Source organism: Cyprinodon tularosa, unplaced genomic scaffold (assembly GCF_016077235.1).
Source record: "Cyprinodon tularosa strain WSP-4 unplaced genomic scaffold, ASM1607723v1 ctg975, whole genome shotgun sequence".
Lineage (NCBI taxonomy): Eukaryota > Metazoa > Chordata > Actinopteri > Cyprinodontiformes > Cyprinodontidae > Cyprinodon > Cyprinodon tularosa.
Window position 1 is genome coordinate 248,545 of NW_024039757.1, and position 18,721 is coordinate 267,265.

Consider the following 18,721-nt stretch of genomic DNA (forward strand, 5'->3'; position numbering starts at 1 on the left):
CTAGTCTCCACCAAAGGGGGCAACCATTCCGTACCGGCCCAGTCAGACTCCAGGTACTGTGCTGCTGGCTGGAAACCAGGTGAGCGACCAGAGGATGATCATAAGGTTTTTTTGTTTTTTTTTTTTGTTTGGCTACTAGTTCAAAGACTGTCTCATTCAGGAGTTATTAATGACCTGGATTGAAAATCAAAGCAGTTGCATGAAAGAATCTGCTGGGAGCAGAAAATCACTGAACTGTTTGTTCTGATTACAGGACCTCATTCATCCTCAAACACATTCTTTATGTATTTATTCCCTTAATTCTCAGGGATGCATAATCAGAGGATTTCAACAAGTTTAACGCCTTAGTAATGTGTTGCAATTTACTTACAGTGGCTGATTTATATCCTTGTCACTGGTTTGCAGTATTTTTCTAGGTATTCTCATATTAATACTGCAATAACTAACATTACGTATCTAAAACAGTTGTTTTCTTATTTCCTGTTTAATATTTACTGATAGCTGATTGTTTTGTTCATTGAAAAAAAAAAATCTAAATAGGATTTTTAACTGTCAAAATTTTTTAAATTGCAACAAAACTCTTTTCAAGACACAGCTTTTTCAAGTAATACCCACTAATCTTTAATCCTATTTAGAAAAAAAAAATCTACTTTTATCAATCCAGTTTATACCAACTCAGTATATTTATACCTTCTCTTAAAAATCTATTTCAATGAATTTTAGTTTAGACTTATGATTATAGGAAAATATTTGTCCCCTATCCCAGATTTCTTCTAATAGAGTACGAGTAAAATTCTTTTACCATTAGAGTAAAATTCTTTTACCATTAGAGTAACATTTTGCTTAGGTAACATTTTTAGCGAGCACTAATAAACATTTTGTTGAACTGAAAAGTTGTTATCTTATTTTCTAAAATAATAAAAGTCAGACTTTAGCCTGATCTAATACAACTTAGTTATAGTAGAGGGTTTTTTTCCAACAGGGAAAGGCCTATTAAGGCTGGGTTATGCTCAGAAACCAAGAATAAGAGTTTTTTTTATTTATCTTTTTATGAATTTAAGATAAATAAAGAAAGCCTACAAAAATCTGCTTCTGCTGTGCAAACAGTGCAGAGCTGTGATTCTATGATTAGAAAAATAATTAATCACATCGTTAGAGACACAAACATTATGCATAAACAACGTTAAGAAATGTCTGTTAGATACAGGCTGAGAGAAAAAAAGCTGTAGATGTTTTAGTTTGACATTAACCCTGATTGAAGACATAATGAAGGTGTTGGTTGGTAAAGCAGGTGAACGTTGTGATTTACCCTTTAAGGCTGCTATCTCTATGTGACAGTGCAAATTTAGACATTTTCCTATAAACTAGTTCCTGCAATATTCGGTCTGAAACCCCTCCTAGTGCTGCCCTCTATCAGTTGGGGGGTGGCTGCTGCAATGAATATTCCTAATTATATTTCAGGTTACTGTTCTATATCTATTAGCATGGATTATTTTAGGTCCTTAGATAATTTATTCCCTGCTCCTCAGAGTCTCTTGGGAAGCGGATGTTTTCAAACTGGGATGCTTTTACATCTGGTTTAGTTGTTATTTGATCGGCTGTAATTTGTATTTTTAACCAAAATAAAAGTATTTTAAATAGATGCTAGATGAAATGTCCCCCCCTGTGAAATTAAACCAAGGTGGACTGAAGAAAATAAGAACAAAGAAACAGGGATGTGATTGGATGATGAATTGTTGGCTGGAAAGGGGCGGGGTTTATTAAAGGAAGAAAAATGTTTTTTTATTTTCAGCTCTATTATTCTGAAACTATTATTAGACATATTCTATTTCCAAGACATATTTATAGATTTTAAACACCTACACTAAGACATGTTTGAGTTATAAAAGACATTACTCATTTAATTATGTCTGAATAAATTAACAAGATGTAAAATCCAGATTTTAGCCTAATTCCTAAATATATGTATTTCTTCATTGTATTGAGAGTTTAAGCTAAAAGACTACAGGGATACATTTTAAAGGCTGGTTTATCCCCATTTCAGCTTCATGTGGGAGTCTGGAGAAATGTCAGGGTTGTTGTAGGTTTTTATCCATTTTGGAAAGAATCAGAGAAACATTTTTTGTAATCTCATTTGTCGGTCTTTTGAAGTGCTCGTTAGATTGAACCATGGGATCAGCAGACTTTAAAAAGACATCTAGATAGATCACAGGCATCAAAGAACATTCTGCCAGCCTCACCAGCTTACTGAACAGCAGCACACAGATCACCAACAGGAGCAAAGATGGAAAGATTGATGAAGTGATGCAGCTTGGAGATGCTGATTCATGTCACTCATTTCTGCTGATTTTGAAATCAGTTTGGACTGTTTTTAACCCCCTCTGGACTTTAATTAGGGGGTAAATCATGTTGGTTGTCATGAGGCGGTGTTTGTATGGAGGACCCAAATGCAGAGACTAGTAGGCAGAGGTGAATTAAAGTCGGTTTATTGAAGTTCTCAGATCCAAGGGCAGGAATCAAAGTCCAACAGAAAACTACTAACGCACCTGAACCAAGCAGACATCAGGGGAAAACCAAAACTAGAAGCCAGGGAGAGACGAGGAACACAGACAGAAGTTAGACGAGGATCCAGCAAACAGGAACTGAAGAGGGAGGGCTTTTAAAGGGGACAGAGACAAAGAGAGAGCTAACGAGGGAATTGAAAACAGGTGACAGAAAACAGAGCAAGGGAAAGAGGACACACGAGGGCAGCAGAGGACAATAAATGGAAAACCAAGAAAAACAGGAACTAACAAACTAAGACTCTGACAGTGGTGGAGATCTTCAGTGAAGGTCATAGCCTCTGCTCAGTGACTCTCCAAGTATTCCTGGAAAAATCCAAGGTTTGATTTTCTCCTGACCTTACAATTCTTGATCGTGAGGTGGTTGTGAGAGGGTTATCGCCCCCCATTACCCCCTGTACACTACATGATGTAGGATCAGGCTGAAAGGCGGCCCGATCAAAATATTCTGGCACGACTGGAGAATCAGACCGAAAAGGGCAAAAAAATCATACAATGTAAGCAAGGCTTTAGTTGGTGTAGATGTGGAGGAGCGCCTCACCTCATCATTGTTGTAGAGTCTGGCTGCCCTGCAGAGGAAGCTCATTTAGACTTATTTATATCAAAGTTCTGTTTATTCCAGTCAGAATCCATTTCCTCTGATCCTTGGTGATGCTTGGAAGAACCTCGACCTTCACCTTTAAGCTCAGCTTCCTCCTCGCCACCACAGCCTGGAGTGGAAGTGAAAATAAAACATTGTGTAAACCTTGTTTTTAAATTCACCAGAACATAATTTTAATGTTTTAGAAAAGGGAAGTCATTTATGCTCCAGTTTTTGCATCTTTTCAGGAATTTCTGGGTTGAAACGTTGCTTCATGTGCCTTTAGCATCCCTGTTGCTTTTCCCTCTGTTTTGTCGAGAGATCCGACTTTCTCCTGGGAAGCTCTTTTAGCTCCCAGCTTTCTGTGATGAAAATTACGCTGGAGGTATGAGGAAGAGGCTGCTGCTGAAACTCTGCTTTGACTTTGTCCCTATAGGGGGTCTATGGGCCCCTCCTTGTGTCTAACTTTGGTTCCTGCTAAAAGTCTCTTTGTTGTGTATCTGTGGGGGTGCAGCTACAGGCCTGTATGCAGATCGCTGCTGCAGAGCTGATCAGCAGATCCCTGAATGTCAGTGCAGAGAACATGAATAAACATTTAACCTACTGATACATAGGTTGATCAGTCTAATGATACATAAATAAATACATTTACAGTCCTCTCATCAAGTCATCTTGTTCAGATTGGACTCACTTGATGAGGTGACTGAAGTCTGGTGTGATATTGCTTGGTTGGAAAGAAAACCTGAAGCCACACGGCCCTTTCTGGAACCGGTTTGACACCTGTGCACTAAACTATAAAAATGAAATTCATAAATTCATCTGAAAAAATATTTTATTATTATTTGTCTGCGTATTAAAGAAATAATTATAAGATTTCATCGATTTTATAATTTTTTTTGGTTTTCAGTCAACACCTTAAATGATATTTGCAGGAGAAACAGGGTGAATAAACCGGAATAGTTGTCTTAATGATTAGTCTTTTGATGATTTATCTCAATTATTCTTCTCTTTAAAAAGTAAAAAACAAACAAACCAAACATTAAATCCTGCCTCCTGAGGTCCATCAGAACTCTCTGAGCCCATGTTGGTGTTAAGCTGGTCCCACTGTGGGCATGTACACTGGTGCTCCAACTAGTTTCTACGAGGGTTGAACTTTGTGGTTCCTGAGAAGTTCCTGAAAAATAAAAATGTTCCTTCCTTCTAAGAAGCACAGTTTGGGTCAGAAGGTTAGAACCCAGACATGGTTGTTCTGATTGTCTTCAAGCTTATGAAACATCTGGAAACATCTGACTCTTCTGTTCCGGATGAAGTCACTTGTTTTTGTGTTGAAGATCTTCTGATTTCCAGTATAGACCAGTATCACAGACGTCTAGGCCACAGCAGAAAGGTTTATCATTCATGCCATATTAACAAGAACACTTAGTTTAGTTGTTTAGAAACCATCTCTGTCTAAATGCCTGAAAGATTCACGATAAACAAATGACATAAAATTATATATTAATTAGGCAGCAAAGCCTTCAGAGTCAAATCTTCTCTATATAAAGTTTTATTTAGCTGTATTTAGCTGCTTCTAAAAAAAACAACATCAAAAATGGCTGAATTGATCAAGTTTTTTCCCTGAAGGTCCATTAAAATACTTTGGTTTGTGAGATGTTTTCAAGGACGGAGATCCGTCAGTCTGTGTGCCTTCTAGCAGAACGGGTTGTCATGTGGTCAGCTGACATCCGGATGATTTTCCCAAAGAGGACGGAGCTACAGGGATCTGTCTGTTCCCGGTCACACACCACTGAACCAGAACCGGGATCTTACGGAGGCAGACGCTTTGCTGTTTGTTTTTTTTATGGATGAAAGCCGAGAGGCTCGGAGGTGCTGCTGTTAAACAGATAAATTAGCTGAGCTTCTTTTTGTTTGAGACCAAAACTCTTCTGGATCAGAAGGTCAGATTTGATGTTCAGAAAACCCCATCAGAACAATAGTTTGCATTGCATCATCTGAAGCCCGATTTTCAGCTTCATATAAAAATCCTCTGAAGCCAAAACTATTTAAAAAATCACCAGATTTAATGATCTGAGGATCAGTTTTTAAGAAAACGTTTCTGAATTTATCAGGAAATGTGCATCCATGCTTCTTTTACCTCACAATTTTGTTCAGTTTGTAGTGAAATTAAAGAATTATTTTACTGTTATTTAGTTGTGTTTTATTGATTCTGTTTCTAAAGTTATAATTTAAAAAGTTGTAGCAAAAAAGGGATTCCAGGAATATAAATGTATTTTGTAATAAAAGACCAACTGATGTTGAAATCATTTTAAATACCAATCTTTAATGTTTTTTAATTGGAAATATGAATTCTTATTTATCTGCCATTTATTTCCATTTTTCAAGATTCTTCTCATTGCTCTTCTTTAGAGCATTTAGGCAACTTAAAGTCCAGTTCTGAGGTTTTGATCAGACCAAAGGTTTTCATGACAGATTTTTTTTCCTGGCTCTACACTGTGGAGGATCTCAGAACAGATTCTCAACGTTGATTCATCATCGCTGAAAATCTAAGCTGAAGATTGTCTCTTTTGAACATCATCTTCTTTGTTTGACCTGATCTATTTTAAGGAGCTCTAACTCCACTGTTGCTTCTGTCTCTGTGTTCTGGTTGAAGGTGTTTGATGCTTCGGACTTTGGATCTCACCCCCTGTTCTCGGTGGCACAGGGAGGATTGGACCTGCAGCAGGTGGGTGGTCCAGGTCGGAATATCAGCGCTCCTCGCTGCTTCCTCCTCAGCTTAATCCTATAAAAAAGAAAATTAATATTTTATCAGTCTTCGTGGCGTCGAGGACAGCAGGTAGTTTTGACCTAAATCATAAAATGACTGCTTAAATATTCTGTATAGAAGCAGAAATGACATCATTCTGTTGTTTATTGATATTGGATCAGATATATAGAGGAGTTTGTTTTAAGTGAGTCACATCAGTCTGGATTTACCTAATCGATTCCAGATTGTATATTTTATCTATAATAGTATTTTTATTGTGAAACGTTAGCTTTAACAATTAGCTTTATTTTTTTATGTTGCAAAAAAAAACTATTTCTTTTGATCAACTACAAATTTCAACAGAAGTTAACAATCTAAGTCGGTCAGATGTTTAGGCTGAGGTGAGCTTCTCATCCGAACCCTGTTGTCCGAAAGCAGACTTCCAGTCAGATTGCTTTTGCTTCCAAACTGCGTCTCCTGCATCCTCGCAGCGTTTCACAGAGATGAACTGTAGGTTTTCTGCTGCAGCTGTTCATGTCTTCATTAAAAATGCACACATCCCTCCTCTGCATTTTAGTTTTCATCATCCACCTTTAAAAACTCTGCTATATGAGGACACTGTTTGATCTGCTCCAAAACACCATGCAGTTAAAGAAGCCATTTTAAATATAGATGATTATTTATTTAAAGTAAAAGAAGAAAGGCTCTTTATCTGATATTTAAAATAGAAGAAGCATGAGTATGATGGAGGATCTGTGTGGACAAGAAAAGTTAAACACTGTGGCCATGAGGACTTCAGCAGCTCCTGGTTCTACAGTCTCTCCAGAGGGAAACAGTTCACTATTACCGTAATTCATAAGTAAATGGTTTTTCTCCAGATCAATTTGTGTACAGCTATTATTCTTAAAAGGCACAAATGAAGAACTTTTTGTTGGTGGGGCTTTCAGTGCTTCTCATGGACTCAAAATATGTATTACCGCCTTCTAACCATCCATCTTCAGAAACCTCCATCCGCGCCACTCCTCATCCCTGAGGAAAAACCAGGCTGCAGAAGAGCAGAAGCTTGTTTTTGGTTCTTGTATTTGGAACTTCACACTTTTAGGATCCATATTTCATAACGATGGCTGAGGGGTGGAATATAGATGGACCAAGAACTTCTCCTTTCCACTCTGATCCATTTCATCCTCCTACTCACAGGCAGGACAGACGGATTCTTCCAGGTTGACAATCATCTCTGATCAAGGCTTCTATTTGCCTCTTTACCACATTTTAGGCCATGCATGTAGAGATAGCTGACAGCCCCTAAAAGTGACCCTGCAGCACCCCCTACAGGTATATCAGCAGAGAATAAACCAGCTCCCTTGTTTTGAAGCTTTAGAAAAAACCCTTAACGTATCTGCCTGGTGACATCACAAGCTTTGACTACTTGTCAGAACGTATTGGAGTTCATTTTTTGTCAGAGGGTCATCCAACAGAGAAAAAATGTGAGACATGCAGCCCCACCCAAACATGTTGGAGTTTAGACTGATGCCAAAGTTGTCCCTGACTTGAAAATTAATGAACCGAATGGTCCAGTTACTGATGAAGCTGACTTGATTTAAGGTTCCCCCGTGGATAGACAGGTACGTGACTGTCCCCTGAGAGACAAAGAGGACAGGTGGACAGGCTGACAAACGGCACAGCTGGTTTAAAAAAGACCCAAACAGAGCACAGTTTACACCATCGCACTGACAGCTCTGAATGCAGCGACCACTTTTAGCCGCACAGTGAGAGCAGAGCTGTCAGTTAAAACAACAGTAACCTGAGCCAATTGGGGCTCAGCAGGATGAAGGTGGCAGGTCGACAGTCATGGAAACATCTATAACATCTCTGAAGGGAGGACAGTTGGATTTAAAGCTGCCTCCCGGAAGAGATGCAGCAGAAAAGTGGTGGAAATAGATGGAATCATCTCAGTAACGCTCAAAATAACAGAGGAAAAGTTTCTCCCAGAGCTTCAGCAGTTCTCAAAGTCTTTGTTTTAATCGATCCTCTCTCTTCAGTTTGGCTGGAAAAACTAAGATGGGATTAAATCCTCAAGTAGAACAGAATTATAAAGGAGAAAAATCCACTAGACAAAAAACATGAGACAAGTTGGGGGTACCAAGTGGAACAAACCAAGAGAAAAGAACATTTAAATGGTTTTTCAACCAAAGAGGTTAAAGGATGGAACTGGAGCTGATTTTAAAGGTAGTTCTCTACTGGTTCCATTAAAAACAGTAAAATTTTGATGAAACGCTATCAGGTCAGCTTATTTATGGGATTGTCTCACTGTCCCTGCAGACAGTTGTAAAAACATCAGTGCAGTGATTTATAAACTTTAGTTTCAAAGAAAGGCAATGTACGCTCTGGGCAGTGTTTAAAATCAGCTGTTCCTATCAGTGCTCCAGCCTAGGTTCATAAACTCAGACCTATAAACATAGTTTATACAATGAACAGAAAGTGTAGCATTCATGACACATTCAGTGTGTTGGTTGATGTTGATCTAAACAACAGGAAGATAAATGTTGGTGAGTTTAAGTTTTATTAATCAGAGGGTCCATGCAAATACTGCAAATGAGGAAGGACATTTAAGCTACTGTAAAGGTGAAGGCATAATAAGAGCTGTCTGAATAGTTCTGCTGGTAAGGAAAGAAGTAGGAAAAGGAAGCAAAACATAGGGAGCTTCAGATCATCTAGCACTCAGGACCTATACGGATTCCCACAATCCTTTGCATGACAGGACAAATAGGCACAGCCCACTTCACTAAGCTTAGCAAAAATACATTATTTCTTCATATGTGCTCTGTGCGACCGGTGCTAACATGGAAACACCTTCATATGTTTTGCGTTTTATAATGGAGAGTGTTATCCTTTCGTTTTTGTAGTTCTTTTTTTCTGGTCGGCTGTAGTTCCATTGTAACAAGCATTACCCATTAGTATGTGCATTGCATAATGATTCCATAAGGCTAAAGGCTGTCAGGACTGTAAAGTAGTCTGAGGTTCCTAATGTACAGGGAAGCTCTGTGTTTACATCGTTAAGCTTTCCCTTCCTAATTCTTTCCTGAGAAGAGATCACCCAGAGCAAACACTTTAAATAACACTTTATAAGCTATATGAAGATGATACAGGGTTCATAGATCAAGGATCATGTCTGTGCTCCCATTCCATTTCTAGATTTGTTTTTACGTACATAACTAGGATGATCACTTCAGTACTTCTTCAGTTTTTAAATCAACCTAGAAAATTCCATCAACATGAAGCTCAGAGTTTCTGTTCCTCTAATCCAAAAATTGTCTGATTAACAGTTAAATTAAACCGTTATTTCACCTAATAATCTGATATCCGAGATAAAAAGCAACCAGAAAAGTCTGTTTCAAGCTGATTTTCTCTTAGAGAGAACTTAGTTTGGGTCTCATTACTAGGGATGGTCGATATGGACTAAAACATTTATCACGATAATTTCTAGGTTTTACCACGATAACGATAAGTGACGATAAAAAACAAAGCAAAAACACAATATCAGCCTAATGTATCAAACCAATCAAACAAGTCTGAAATATGAGAACAAATTTCACATTTATTTAAATGCTACACAGCAAATATAACTTGGCTTATAAAAGTTGCAAAGTAGTGCAACTGTAAATACAACCGGATAAATTGAGAAACAGAACTTAAAAGTATTTCACTGAAAACTAAAACTAATCAGTAATCACCTCCTAATATAAATAGATGTGTAAATTACCAGTTGCTGGAACATGCCATATATTGGAAAAATAAATAGCAGTGCAAGTTTTAACATACAGTACACTCACTTCATTAAAAATAAAATTCAAATGTTATATCAACCTGTAACAACATTTTTTGCTGTTGGGCTACAAAAATGTGCAAATGGCATGATAAATAAAGGGGAAAAAACAGAAAAATCTAAATACTAAAATAGAAATAAAAAATTTTTATTTAGCAGCAAACGCGTCGGCAAGTTTTGTTTGAGTGGCAGTCGGTTTCTTAATAGAGGTTTTTGAAGTCGAGGCTTCTGCTGCATCGCAGCGCGTTTTCTGGCTAGCATCATGTTCCGGTTTGTGTTTTATGTGGTGAAATAAATTGGTAGTGTTGCTGTCCTTTGTCGTCACAGGTTGTCTGCAAACTTTGCATATTACGACTTTCTGCTCCGTATCAGACTTTTTAAATCCAAACCAGTTCCATATAGCGGAGCTGGAGCCTCTTTTAGGAACCAGGTCTTGGGGCACGTCTCCTTCACCTTCCGCCATGCTTGTTGTTTGCGCATGGCTCTCACGTGAGTTGTACTGCAGGTGTGTCACGCGCAGTATACGTCACCGGCGAGAGTTTATCGTTTTTATCGCGAGATGACAAATTGTTACCATGAGGAATTTCTTTGACGATATATCGCACATGATAACATATCGCCCATCCCTACTCATTACTTAAGACAAAAGCAGTAAAGGTAGTTTAATGGTAAAGGTTCTTTCAGAGTGTTTGCACCAGCCTCCGCTTTCTCCACAGAAGGGCAGAAGGTATGTGCAGAAAAGGTTAAATCCGTGCAGGAAGATGGTTATGTAACACCAGAAAACACTCATGGCTGTTAATGAAGTCCGCAGAGAACCTTATAGATGTCTGACTTCATTAATTAGGCCGACAAAAGAAACAAAAGCCAGATTTCATCAACCAGGTACAGATACATCTCCATGATTCCCTCAGAGCTTTTCTTTTTAAATGTTGAATTAGCTCTGCTGTTTCTCCTGGTCTGGGTTCCATCAGCCTCCAACCTACCGTCAGTCAGTAGCTTTCAGTTTTTAGTGCCTAACTGTTATACTTATATTCATATGATCATTTTTAATTGCCTGGGAAAAGGAGCAACCCCCCAATAATTAGCCTAATAAGTGTTCCCTTTCAATGTTGTTAATTTTAACTGTTATGTTATTTTTCTGTTAGTTTTGTAAACCTCAGACATTTTTATTTAATCTCAACATGCAGTTTTTAGATATCTGCATCTCTGACGTTTATTATTATTTATTCTTAGCATATTATTTTTGTTCTTTGTATTGTTAATTATTTTGTCTTGTGTGTCCCTGTATGATTTTATTGCTTTTTTTCTTGCTTTTTCACAAACAAACCTGAACTGTTGGACCACAAATTCAATTTCACTTTTCATCTTCTTTATGAATAAAACATTATTTATTTTCCCTTAGGTATATTTAAAATAATGTAGTTGAATTAGTTCCTTTAAAGTGTTATCTCAAGTTTCCTTCAGTTAAGTAAAAATGTCAATTTTAATGAGTTTTCTGCTGCTTGAGAAGCTGCAGTGTCCTGAGTTGACATGTTTTGTCTCTTTGTCCAACTTTTCCCCCCCGCATCTTTTAAAAGCAGGAAACCTTAAACAGGATTTTTCTTTCTACCTCTTCTATTCCAGACATATGCAGTCCAAAGCCACTACGGTTTCCCACATTCAGAGGTAAAATCAGTTGGTTTTATGGTATTTTCTGACAAACAAAACCCTCTTCAGGTCAATCGACTCAATCATCTTCTGTTCTGTTTCTGTGTCAGTTATTGAAACTGCAGCAGCTGTCGATGCAGCAACAGGGCCTGGCGTCCATCAGCCAGTCAGCTACAGTCCTGCCTGGTACGTATGCAACTAAAAACATTTCCGCTTATATCTCATCTTCGTTTACTCACTGCTAGATCATTTTCATGGATTTTTTAGGATTCCAGCAGTTTATCTAAACAATTAAAAAAATTGTATCAATTATTGATATAAAACAAAGTCAATTAAAAATCACCATTAAGTTAAAAACCAGTGTCAGCTAAAAATCATTAAATGAGGAGCTTTTTAAATTGTAGTTGTCTTTCATCTGACACAGTACAATTTTGTTAAAACCTCACTGCTGGATAAAATCCTCCATGTTCTGTGTGGCTCTGTGGAAGTGAGCCTTATTCTGGATTTAACGTTGCACTTCCACAGCGCCTGCAGTCTGTCTCTGCAGTACAAGTAAATAGCCATCTTTGCTTCACTGAGTAAAAAATTGAAAATCTGGCCTATTTTTCCTATTCTTGCAAACTCCTCCTATAAAAAGGGCGTTCGTTAAACCCGTCCTAAAAAGACTAAAAACACTAAATAAAAGGCTAAAAATTGTGCCTTGTGCATTCCATAAAAACGTGGAACACATTTTCAGAAAGACCACAGAAAGGAAACTCGTTTTTATGAGCCAATTTGGAGAAAATTGTCTTACAGTAGGAGGCGCTGTTGCAAACTTCCCATTGGAGGTGATAAGTAAAAGAAAACTGTGGTTACCAATTGAAGCATCTGGTACCATGGAGCTGCTCCCATCTCAGATGTTAACCCCATGCTGGCATCGCATGACCTGCAGGTTAGCATCTGCCAGAAGCCACAAACATGGATCTTAAAATTGGATTTCAGATTTTAAGTTTCTTAAAGATTTGATGGAGTTTAAAATCCACATAGGTTTGCCAACCTATGTGGAAAACATAATTTTTTTTGGCTTTAATGTGTTTGCTCACAGCTTCTCTAACCTCCCGCGATCTTTCACAACTAGAGGTAGTTTTCATCAGATGTGGTGCTCATCTCAGTCCTTCCTGTTCCTCGCATGCTCTCTGTTGGAGAATAATTTAACTGTTGTGTAATCTTTATGTCAGAGCAGAGCTCTGAGTACTAATTTATGTCTGAGAGCTTTGATCAGAAGCCTCCAGCTGGGCTGATGGTCCGGCTGTCAAGCTGCTCTCTAACGTCTGCCGTTCACTTTGGGTTTCTGTCCACATCAGGGAGGCTCTGAGGTACTAAGCTGGAAATGCAATGAGTGATGAAGCAAGCTGATTATTCAGAGGTTCTGACAAAACTTTTTAAAGGATGAAGATGTTTGAATAAATGATGAAGGATGCAGTTCTGCAACACCTGAATAAGACAATATTTCTGCTGCAGAGAAAGATCAGACCAAAACTGACAACAACAGAGGAATGTTTGAAAAGAAAGAGGCAGATGTAGAGACGCACCAGGAAGAGAGAAAAACTATAAACAGGAAGGGAACATAAAGAGCATGAGAAAGATTGAAGAGAAAAACAAACAAAGCTGAATGACCTATTTGATTTTCTAGTCTAGTGTGAGGCTTTCATGAAATATCATCTCATGGCTGCTTCTGCTGTATGAAACTGAAAACAGGGAACTTTCATGTTGTTTGAACTCAGCAACCAAACCTGCATGTAGTGCAAGAAGGAGAAATCGGAAAAATGGTAAAAAGGGGAATAAATGGATTTTGTTGCTGACTGATGCTTTAGTATTCTAACTGATCTGGAGTCAATTTTCCCTCTCAGAAGCAACCATGGTAGCACCAAGACTGAACATGCAGCTCTGCTGCAGCATGAAGACTTGGAGCTTCATTATGTAGCTTAAGCAGCTGAAGGAACGGTTAGCTCTTTTAATAACCTCTCTGTGTTGAACGCATAGCTACCAGTTTGGATTCAGGTTGTGCTCCAGTGAAAGAAGTTTTTCCTTTTTTGTTCCAGAACCACTGCTGTTCTGGATGGTTTCGTCCTATTACAATGATCCGTCTGTCTTTCTTTTCCTAGGAGCAGTCGAAGCAAATTCTCAAACCGCATCTCAGGAGCTCCTCATTCCAAACGATGTGAGTAAAACCTAAATTTAACCAAGAAGTTACAGCCCTTTAGCTTAGGCCTGGTCCTTCATCTACTTCAGCCCACTAAAGCAGAGCATCAGTCCGGGGGGGATTTACCATTAGGCAATACTAGGCAATTGCCTAGGGCCCCAAGTTCCGGGGGGACCCATCAAACTCTTTTACATGTATGTTTAATATTAATATATTCCTTATTTGTGCACATTAATTATGTTTTTGACAAAACATCATATTGGATCAGTCCATTTGCTGCACATGTTCAGAAAGGTCCAAACAGACAGCAGCAAACCATTTGAAAACAAATTATGCGAATTGCAGTGTTGCCAACTTAGCTTTTTTGTTGCTATATTTAGCGACTTTTCTGATCCCTTTAGCACTTTGATTTCAAAAAGCACCTAGCGCCAAATCTAGCAACTTATTCTGCTGCTGGAGACTTTGGCGACAACATCTAAAAGCAGCGAACTCTGCTCTCCAGAGCGAGTAAATTGGTAACCCCGCCTCCTGCTCTCCTCTATCTTGTCTGCTGTCATGATTCATGCAGCTATTATTTCATCCAAATGCAAAATGGAGAACAGAGAAGCAGATCATGGCTGGTCTACAGTGAAAAGAAGGACTGGGTTATTTACTTTTGGAAACACGGGAAGGAGCAATCAGCTAAGTGAGCTTAGCGCTTGGAAAAAATATCTTTCATTCCTTTTGAGACCATATGAAAAGTCAGCTGAGCACAAAACAGGAAAAAAACAAGAAGAGAGGGGCAAAATATAGAAGAAATAATGGATGCGTATTCTATTAAAATTTCTATATCTATATAATGGGTCTGTTTTACGTGTTGTCTTCTCATGGCCCCATGCCTGTCTTTGCCTCAAATTTCCTAAATCTGGCCCTGGCATCATTTCTCCCCTCCTGGACTGATGCAAAACAACAATGGCATCTATTGCCTGTTAATGACCACACGCTTTCTTCAGAGTAAGGGGGGAAAACGTCCTGCTCACTGATCACAGTGACGATGATTAAACATCTAAGATTAAATCAGCTTTAAAAACGTCAAAATAAATGAATGCTTCCTGGAATCAAAAGAATTGTTATATCATCCATCCATCATCACTCCTGGTGTAGCTTTCCTGTTTAGCTTTAATAGCACACTATGAACGTCCCAGTTACCAAGGGCTGACATAGACCATCAGAGTTTATCTGCTTCTGTCCCGTCTCTATATGAACACCTTTCTGTTTAAGAGCTTAGTTTAAATTATCATCACTATCATCATCTTTGAAGCAAGGTAGGGATCACTCAAATCTACTGCAGCAAAGTAACATATTCGTTCACATATGCCAGTATTCTGAGCGGAAGTTTCCACAGCATCCCCACCCTGAAGGGATCATCTCCACCTCAGCAGGTTCTCCACCTTTAAAGGATCATTTCAGCATCACTTCCTGTGGTGAAACACATTGAAAATGCAGACCTGCTTACGTGTGTGTGGAGAGTAATTCGGAGCAAAGAGAGCTTTAAGCTGCTGTGCATAAAGTGTGTGATACGTTTGTTTGTGAGTCAGTGAGCAGGGCCAAGCAGAGCAGCTTGATGACATCCTATAGCTCCCAGTTAGCGGTTTAACAACAGCCCTCTGCCTCTTTCTCCTTCAGTGAAGATTTCCTAATTACAGGGGCAGCAGGGAATCGCCCAGAAATAGCTGTTGCCCCGTTCTCCGTCCCCCACCCCCCAATGCCAGGCTGGATTTCCCCTGCAGCCCTTACATAACAGAGACTCTCAGAGGAGAAAAGCATCCTGCAGGCCTCTGATCCCCACAAGAGTCAACAAAGCACAATGTGCTAAATCCTTAGCTTTGTTTCCTGTCCATTTCAGGATGGAGGTCATTCTGTCTCTGAAGCAGCTTTATTTGAAGTCATAGCTGAACCAATATTGAGCCCTTTTGTTTTATACTAATTAGCGATCTAACGGTAAAAATCATAACAGGAATGTACTGTCGTTCTGGACTTGGTCAATATTTTAAATACTTCAATTTAGAACACGGATAGATTGAATAAGTACAAACGTCTTTCTCTTGATCTGCACTGAGCAGAAGTTGTAGTTTTTGTTTTTATCGGACTGCATGAAGTAGGTTCTGATAATCCTATAAGGCACATATGTCAAAGTCAAGGCTGCAGGTGATAAAGACGGACACACTGCTGAGCGAGGGGCAGGTGGGATCCGCACGATACTCTGATGGAGACGGCAAGTTACTTACAGGTGCGGACCTCTGCCCTGACTGTGCCGTCTGTTCACCTCCCGGTATTCTGTGGCTGGCATGCGGATCCCACCTTCCCCTCACTCAGCGTCGTGTCCGTCTCTATCGTCTCTCTCACCCCTCCCTCCCTCCATCCAGACTCCTTTAATTTTGGCTTCAATCAGCCTCTGCTGACATCTGGAGTCTGTAGTCCTTTGGATTCTTCAGCCTGTTTTGGTATTGCTTTGCTTTTTGTTTAATAAATTCCTTTTTAAAGAACCTCTGGCTGAATTATGGATCTGCTGCCATGATTCATCTCAAAATTTGTACATTTCTTTGTACAAGACGTGATTTATTCATTCATAATTTTCAGTTGAATGGACTCGGGGAAAAATGCAGATAAGAGCCTTATAAGAGTCTTTTTTACTATTTGAAAGCAGTGATCTTAGAGCAGCACAGTAATGCATTTTCAGTTTATAATGCATGCACTTTCATTTATGTATTTATCTTGATAAGTTTGTTGATATAATTTAAGTTTTTTAATAATATTGATATTAATATTTTGTTGTTTTTTTTTTTTAACAATGTGTTCGGTCTTGGTTCCATAGGCTTTGTTCATTTTAATTTGTTTTAATAAACATTTAACCCTTAAAGCAATTTTTCTTTTTGGCCCTCTGTATATTTGACATTCACATCCCTGCAATAAGGTCACATGTGCCTTAGACCTTCTAGCAGTAACAGCAGGTGACATAAGCTTGCTCATGCTACATCCTGCCCTTGCATGGTGATCACATCTCCTCTCCTGCTGCAAACTGGACAAAATGTTTCTCTGCTTTGGAAATCCCTGGAGATCCATTTTGATTCATTGAGGCTGCTCTGAAGGTTAAACAGGAAGTAGATCATTTCATGACTATAGACTGGTACTCTGTCTCCCACACCATCCTAATAGCTGCCAGTCTTTAAAAGCATTATGTTCCAGAAACTGTTCTCTGCAGCTCCTTGCCTTGAACTGTTTTTTTTTTTCATTTTTTGTAATAGACTTATCATGTTAGAGAACAGAACTTGCTACAGACGCTTTCAAAACTGTATGTTTGTCTTTTTAAGTAATAGAAATTCAGAGACAAAAAGGGATCTGGGATCTTTACTGGTAGGTTATTTGCTTCTTGGTTGATGGAAATCAGTGGAAACATCTCATCACTGAAGGTGTGTATCTGTGTGTTAGTGTTCAAATCAGAGAAGGACAGCGTTCGTCTGTCCCTGTCCAGATTCACTCTGATCATCTGCAGCTTCTTCTGTTCTGTGAGATCTGTGAAAGAAGGACCTGCTGATTCTGCAGAGCATGTCTTCACAGGACCAGATTCCCCAAAATCCTGAAACTATACACCAAGACCCCAGCCTCTACTGTCGCCAACATCAGCATCCCAGCTGTGGTTCCCTCTGTTCAGGCCCCAAAACCTCAGGAAAAAACAACGGTTGTTAACGGTTGTTAAACCTCTCTGGATTATCAGGAAGCTTCTGTTCTTCTCCTCTAGTCATACCGGTCAGATCTTCAGACAGTATTAGTTCTGGGTGAGCAGTGTTTGGGTCCAGGATGAGAGGAGTGTAGGACACCATGTTCTTCATGTTGCTCCAGATGTTGAAGGCCAGGTTGCCCAGATGTTTGGCCTGGTCTATCAGAGCTCCTGAGGGCAGCTGTGGATCCTCCAGCAGGGGGCAGCGCTGGACTCTTTCCACTGCAGCCTTGTAGTTGTGCAAGAATGAAACGTCTTCAGCTCTCAGCTCCTCCTCTGTGGCTCTGACTGTGTCTGAAAGAGCTGCTATCTCTCTGCTCAGAGCCTCCATCTTCTCCTTCATCATCCCTCTCTTCTGCTCCTCTTCCTCCCTCAGTGCAGCCAGCCTGGCCTCCTCTTCCTCTGCTAGAAACTGATGAAGCTTCTTAAACTGCTCCTTAATCAGCCTCTCTGTGTGTCGGGCCTGGACCTTCATGTGTTTTGAATCTCTGTCAGGGATCCTCTGAAGCTCTCTGCTCTCTCTGATGTAAGACTGATTGGGGGATCATCTGTTGCAGATCTTTTCCTACAAACATGATATGAGCTTCCAGTTCTTACTCTCCACCAGTTCTTCAGACACTCTTTACAGAAGCTGTGGCTACATGACAGAAGAACTGGATCCTTAAAGACGTCCTGACAGACCGGACAGCATAGATCCTCCTCTAACCTGGAAGCCATTTAGTCTCTGAGTGAAGCTGAAAACACAGAAGGTCCAGTCAGTCATGGCTCCCCTACCTCCTCTACTAACTTCCCTCAAAGTGACTCTGAGTGGTGTTCTTGGTCCAACTCACCTTCAGTGTGTGGAGTGTGAGCAGCTTGAAGCAGCAGTGTTGGAGGTTTCCACTTTTCTCTCCTGCATACCTCTTTGTTACTGAGGTGCAGAACATCAGAAATAAAAACATTTAGAAACCTGATCCTCAGAGTACAATGTTTCCTTGCACAATTCAATGTTAGCTTCACCTTAATGTTTGTCTTCTCTGTTTTATGCTTCTCACAGCTGATCGGATCAATCATCGGACGCCAGGGCACCAAAATAAATGAGATCCGGCAGGTGTCAGGAGCTCAGATCAAGATCGGCAGTCAGATCGACAGCAGCAGCGACCGTCACGTGACCATCACCGGGACGCCGATTGCCATCAACCTGGCTCAGTATTTAATCAGTTCATGGTAAGCTGCAGCATGGCGCTTTAAAAGCACTGAGAGAGTTTCCTGCAGTCATATACTTTAGGTTATGTTTGAAGAATTTAAAATAATGTGTGGACAGGTCAACAATAAGCACAGGAAATAGAAGGCCTTTCAAAAAAAAATAAGCATAATAAAGAATGAGGGTTTTATTTACAGAAATATATCTATTTTTTTCTTCCTTCCTTTATGGTCTCTTTAACTTGA

General features: G+C 39.5%; 1 protein-coding gene across 6 annotated transcripts in view; it reads left to right on the top strand.

The window, feature by feature from the left end:
* Positions 1-18,721, top strand: part of LOC119776993 (poly(rC)-binding protein 3-like) — a 133,273-nt gene that overhangs the window by 108,822 nt on the left and 5,730 nt on the right. For all 6 annotated transcript variants that reach the window (XM_038275715.1, XM_038275718.1, XM_038275719.1 and 3 more), the window contains exons 9-14: positions 5-79; positions 5,792-5,863; positions 11,331-11,372; positions 11,465-11,540; positions 13,499-13,554; positions 18,330-18,499. In XM_038275715.1, the coding sequence (XP_038131643.1) occupies positions 5-79; positions 5,792-5,863; positions 11,331-11,372; positions 11,465-11,540; positions 13,499-13,554; positions 18,330-18,499 (491 nt within the window). The remainder of the gene's footprint in view (positions 1-4; positions 80-5,791; positions 5,864-11,330; positions 11,373-11,464; positions 11,541-13,498; positions 13,555-18,329; positions 18,500-18,721) is intronic.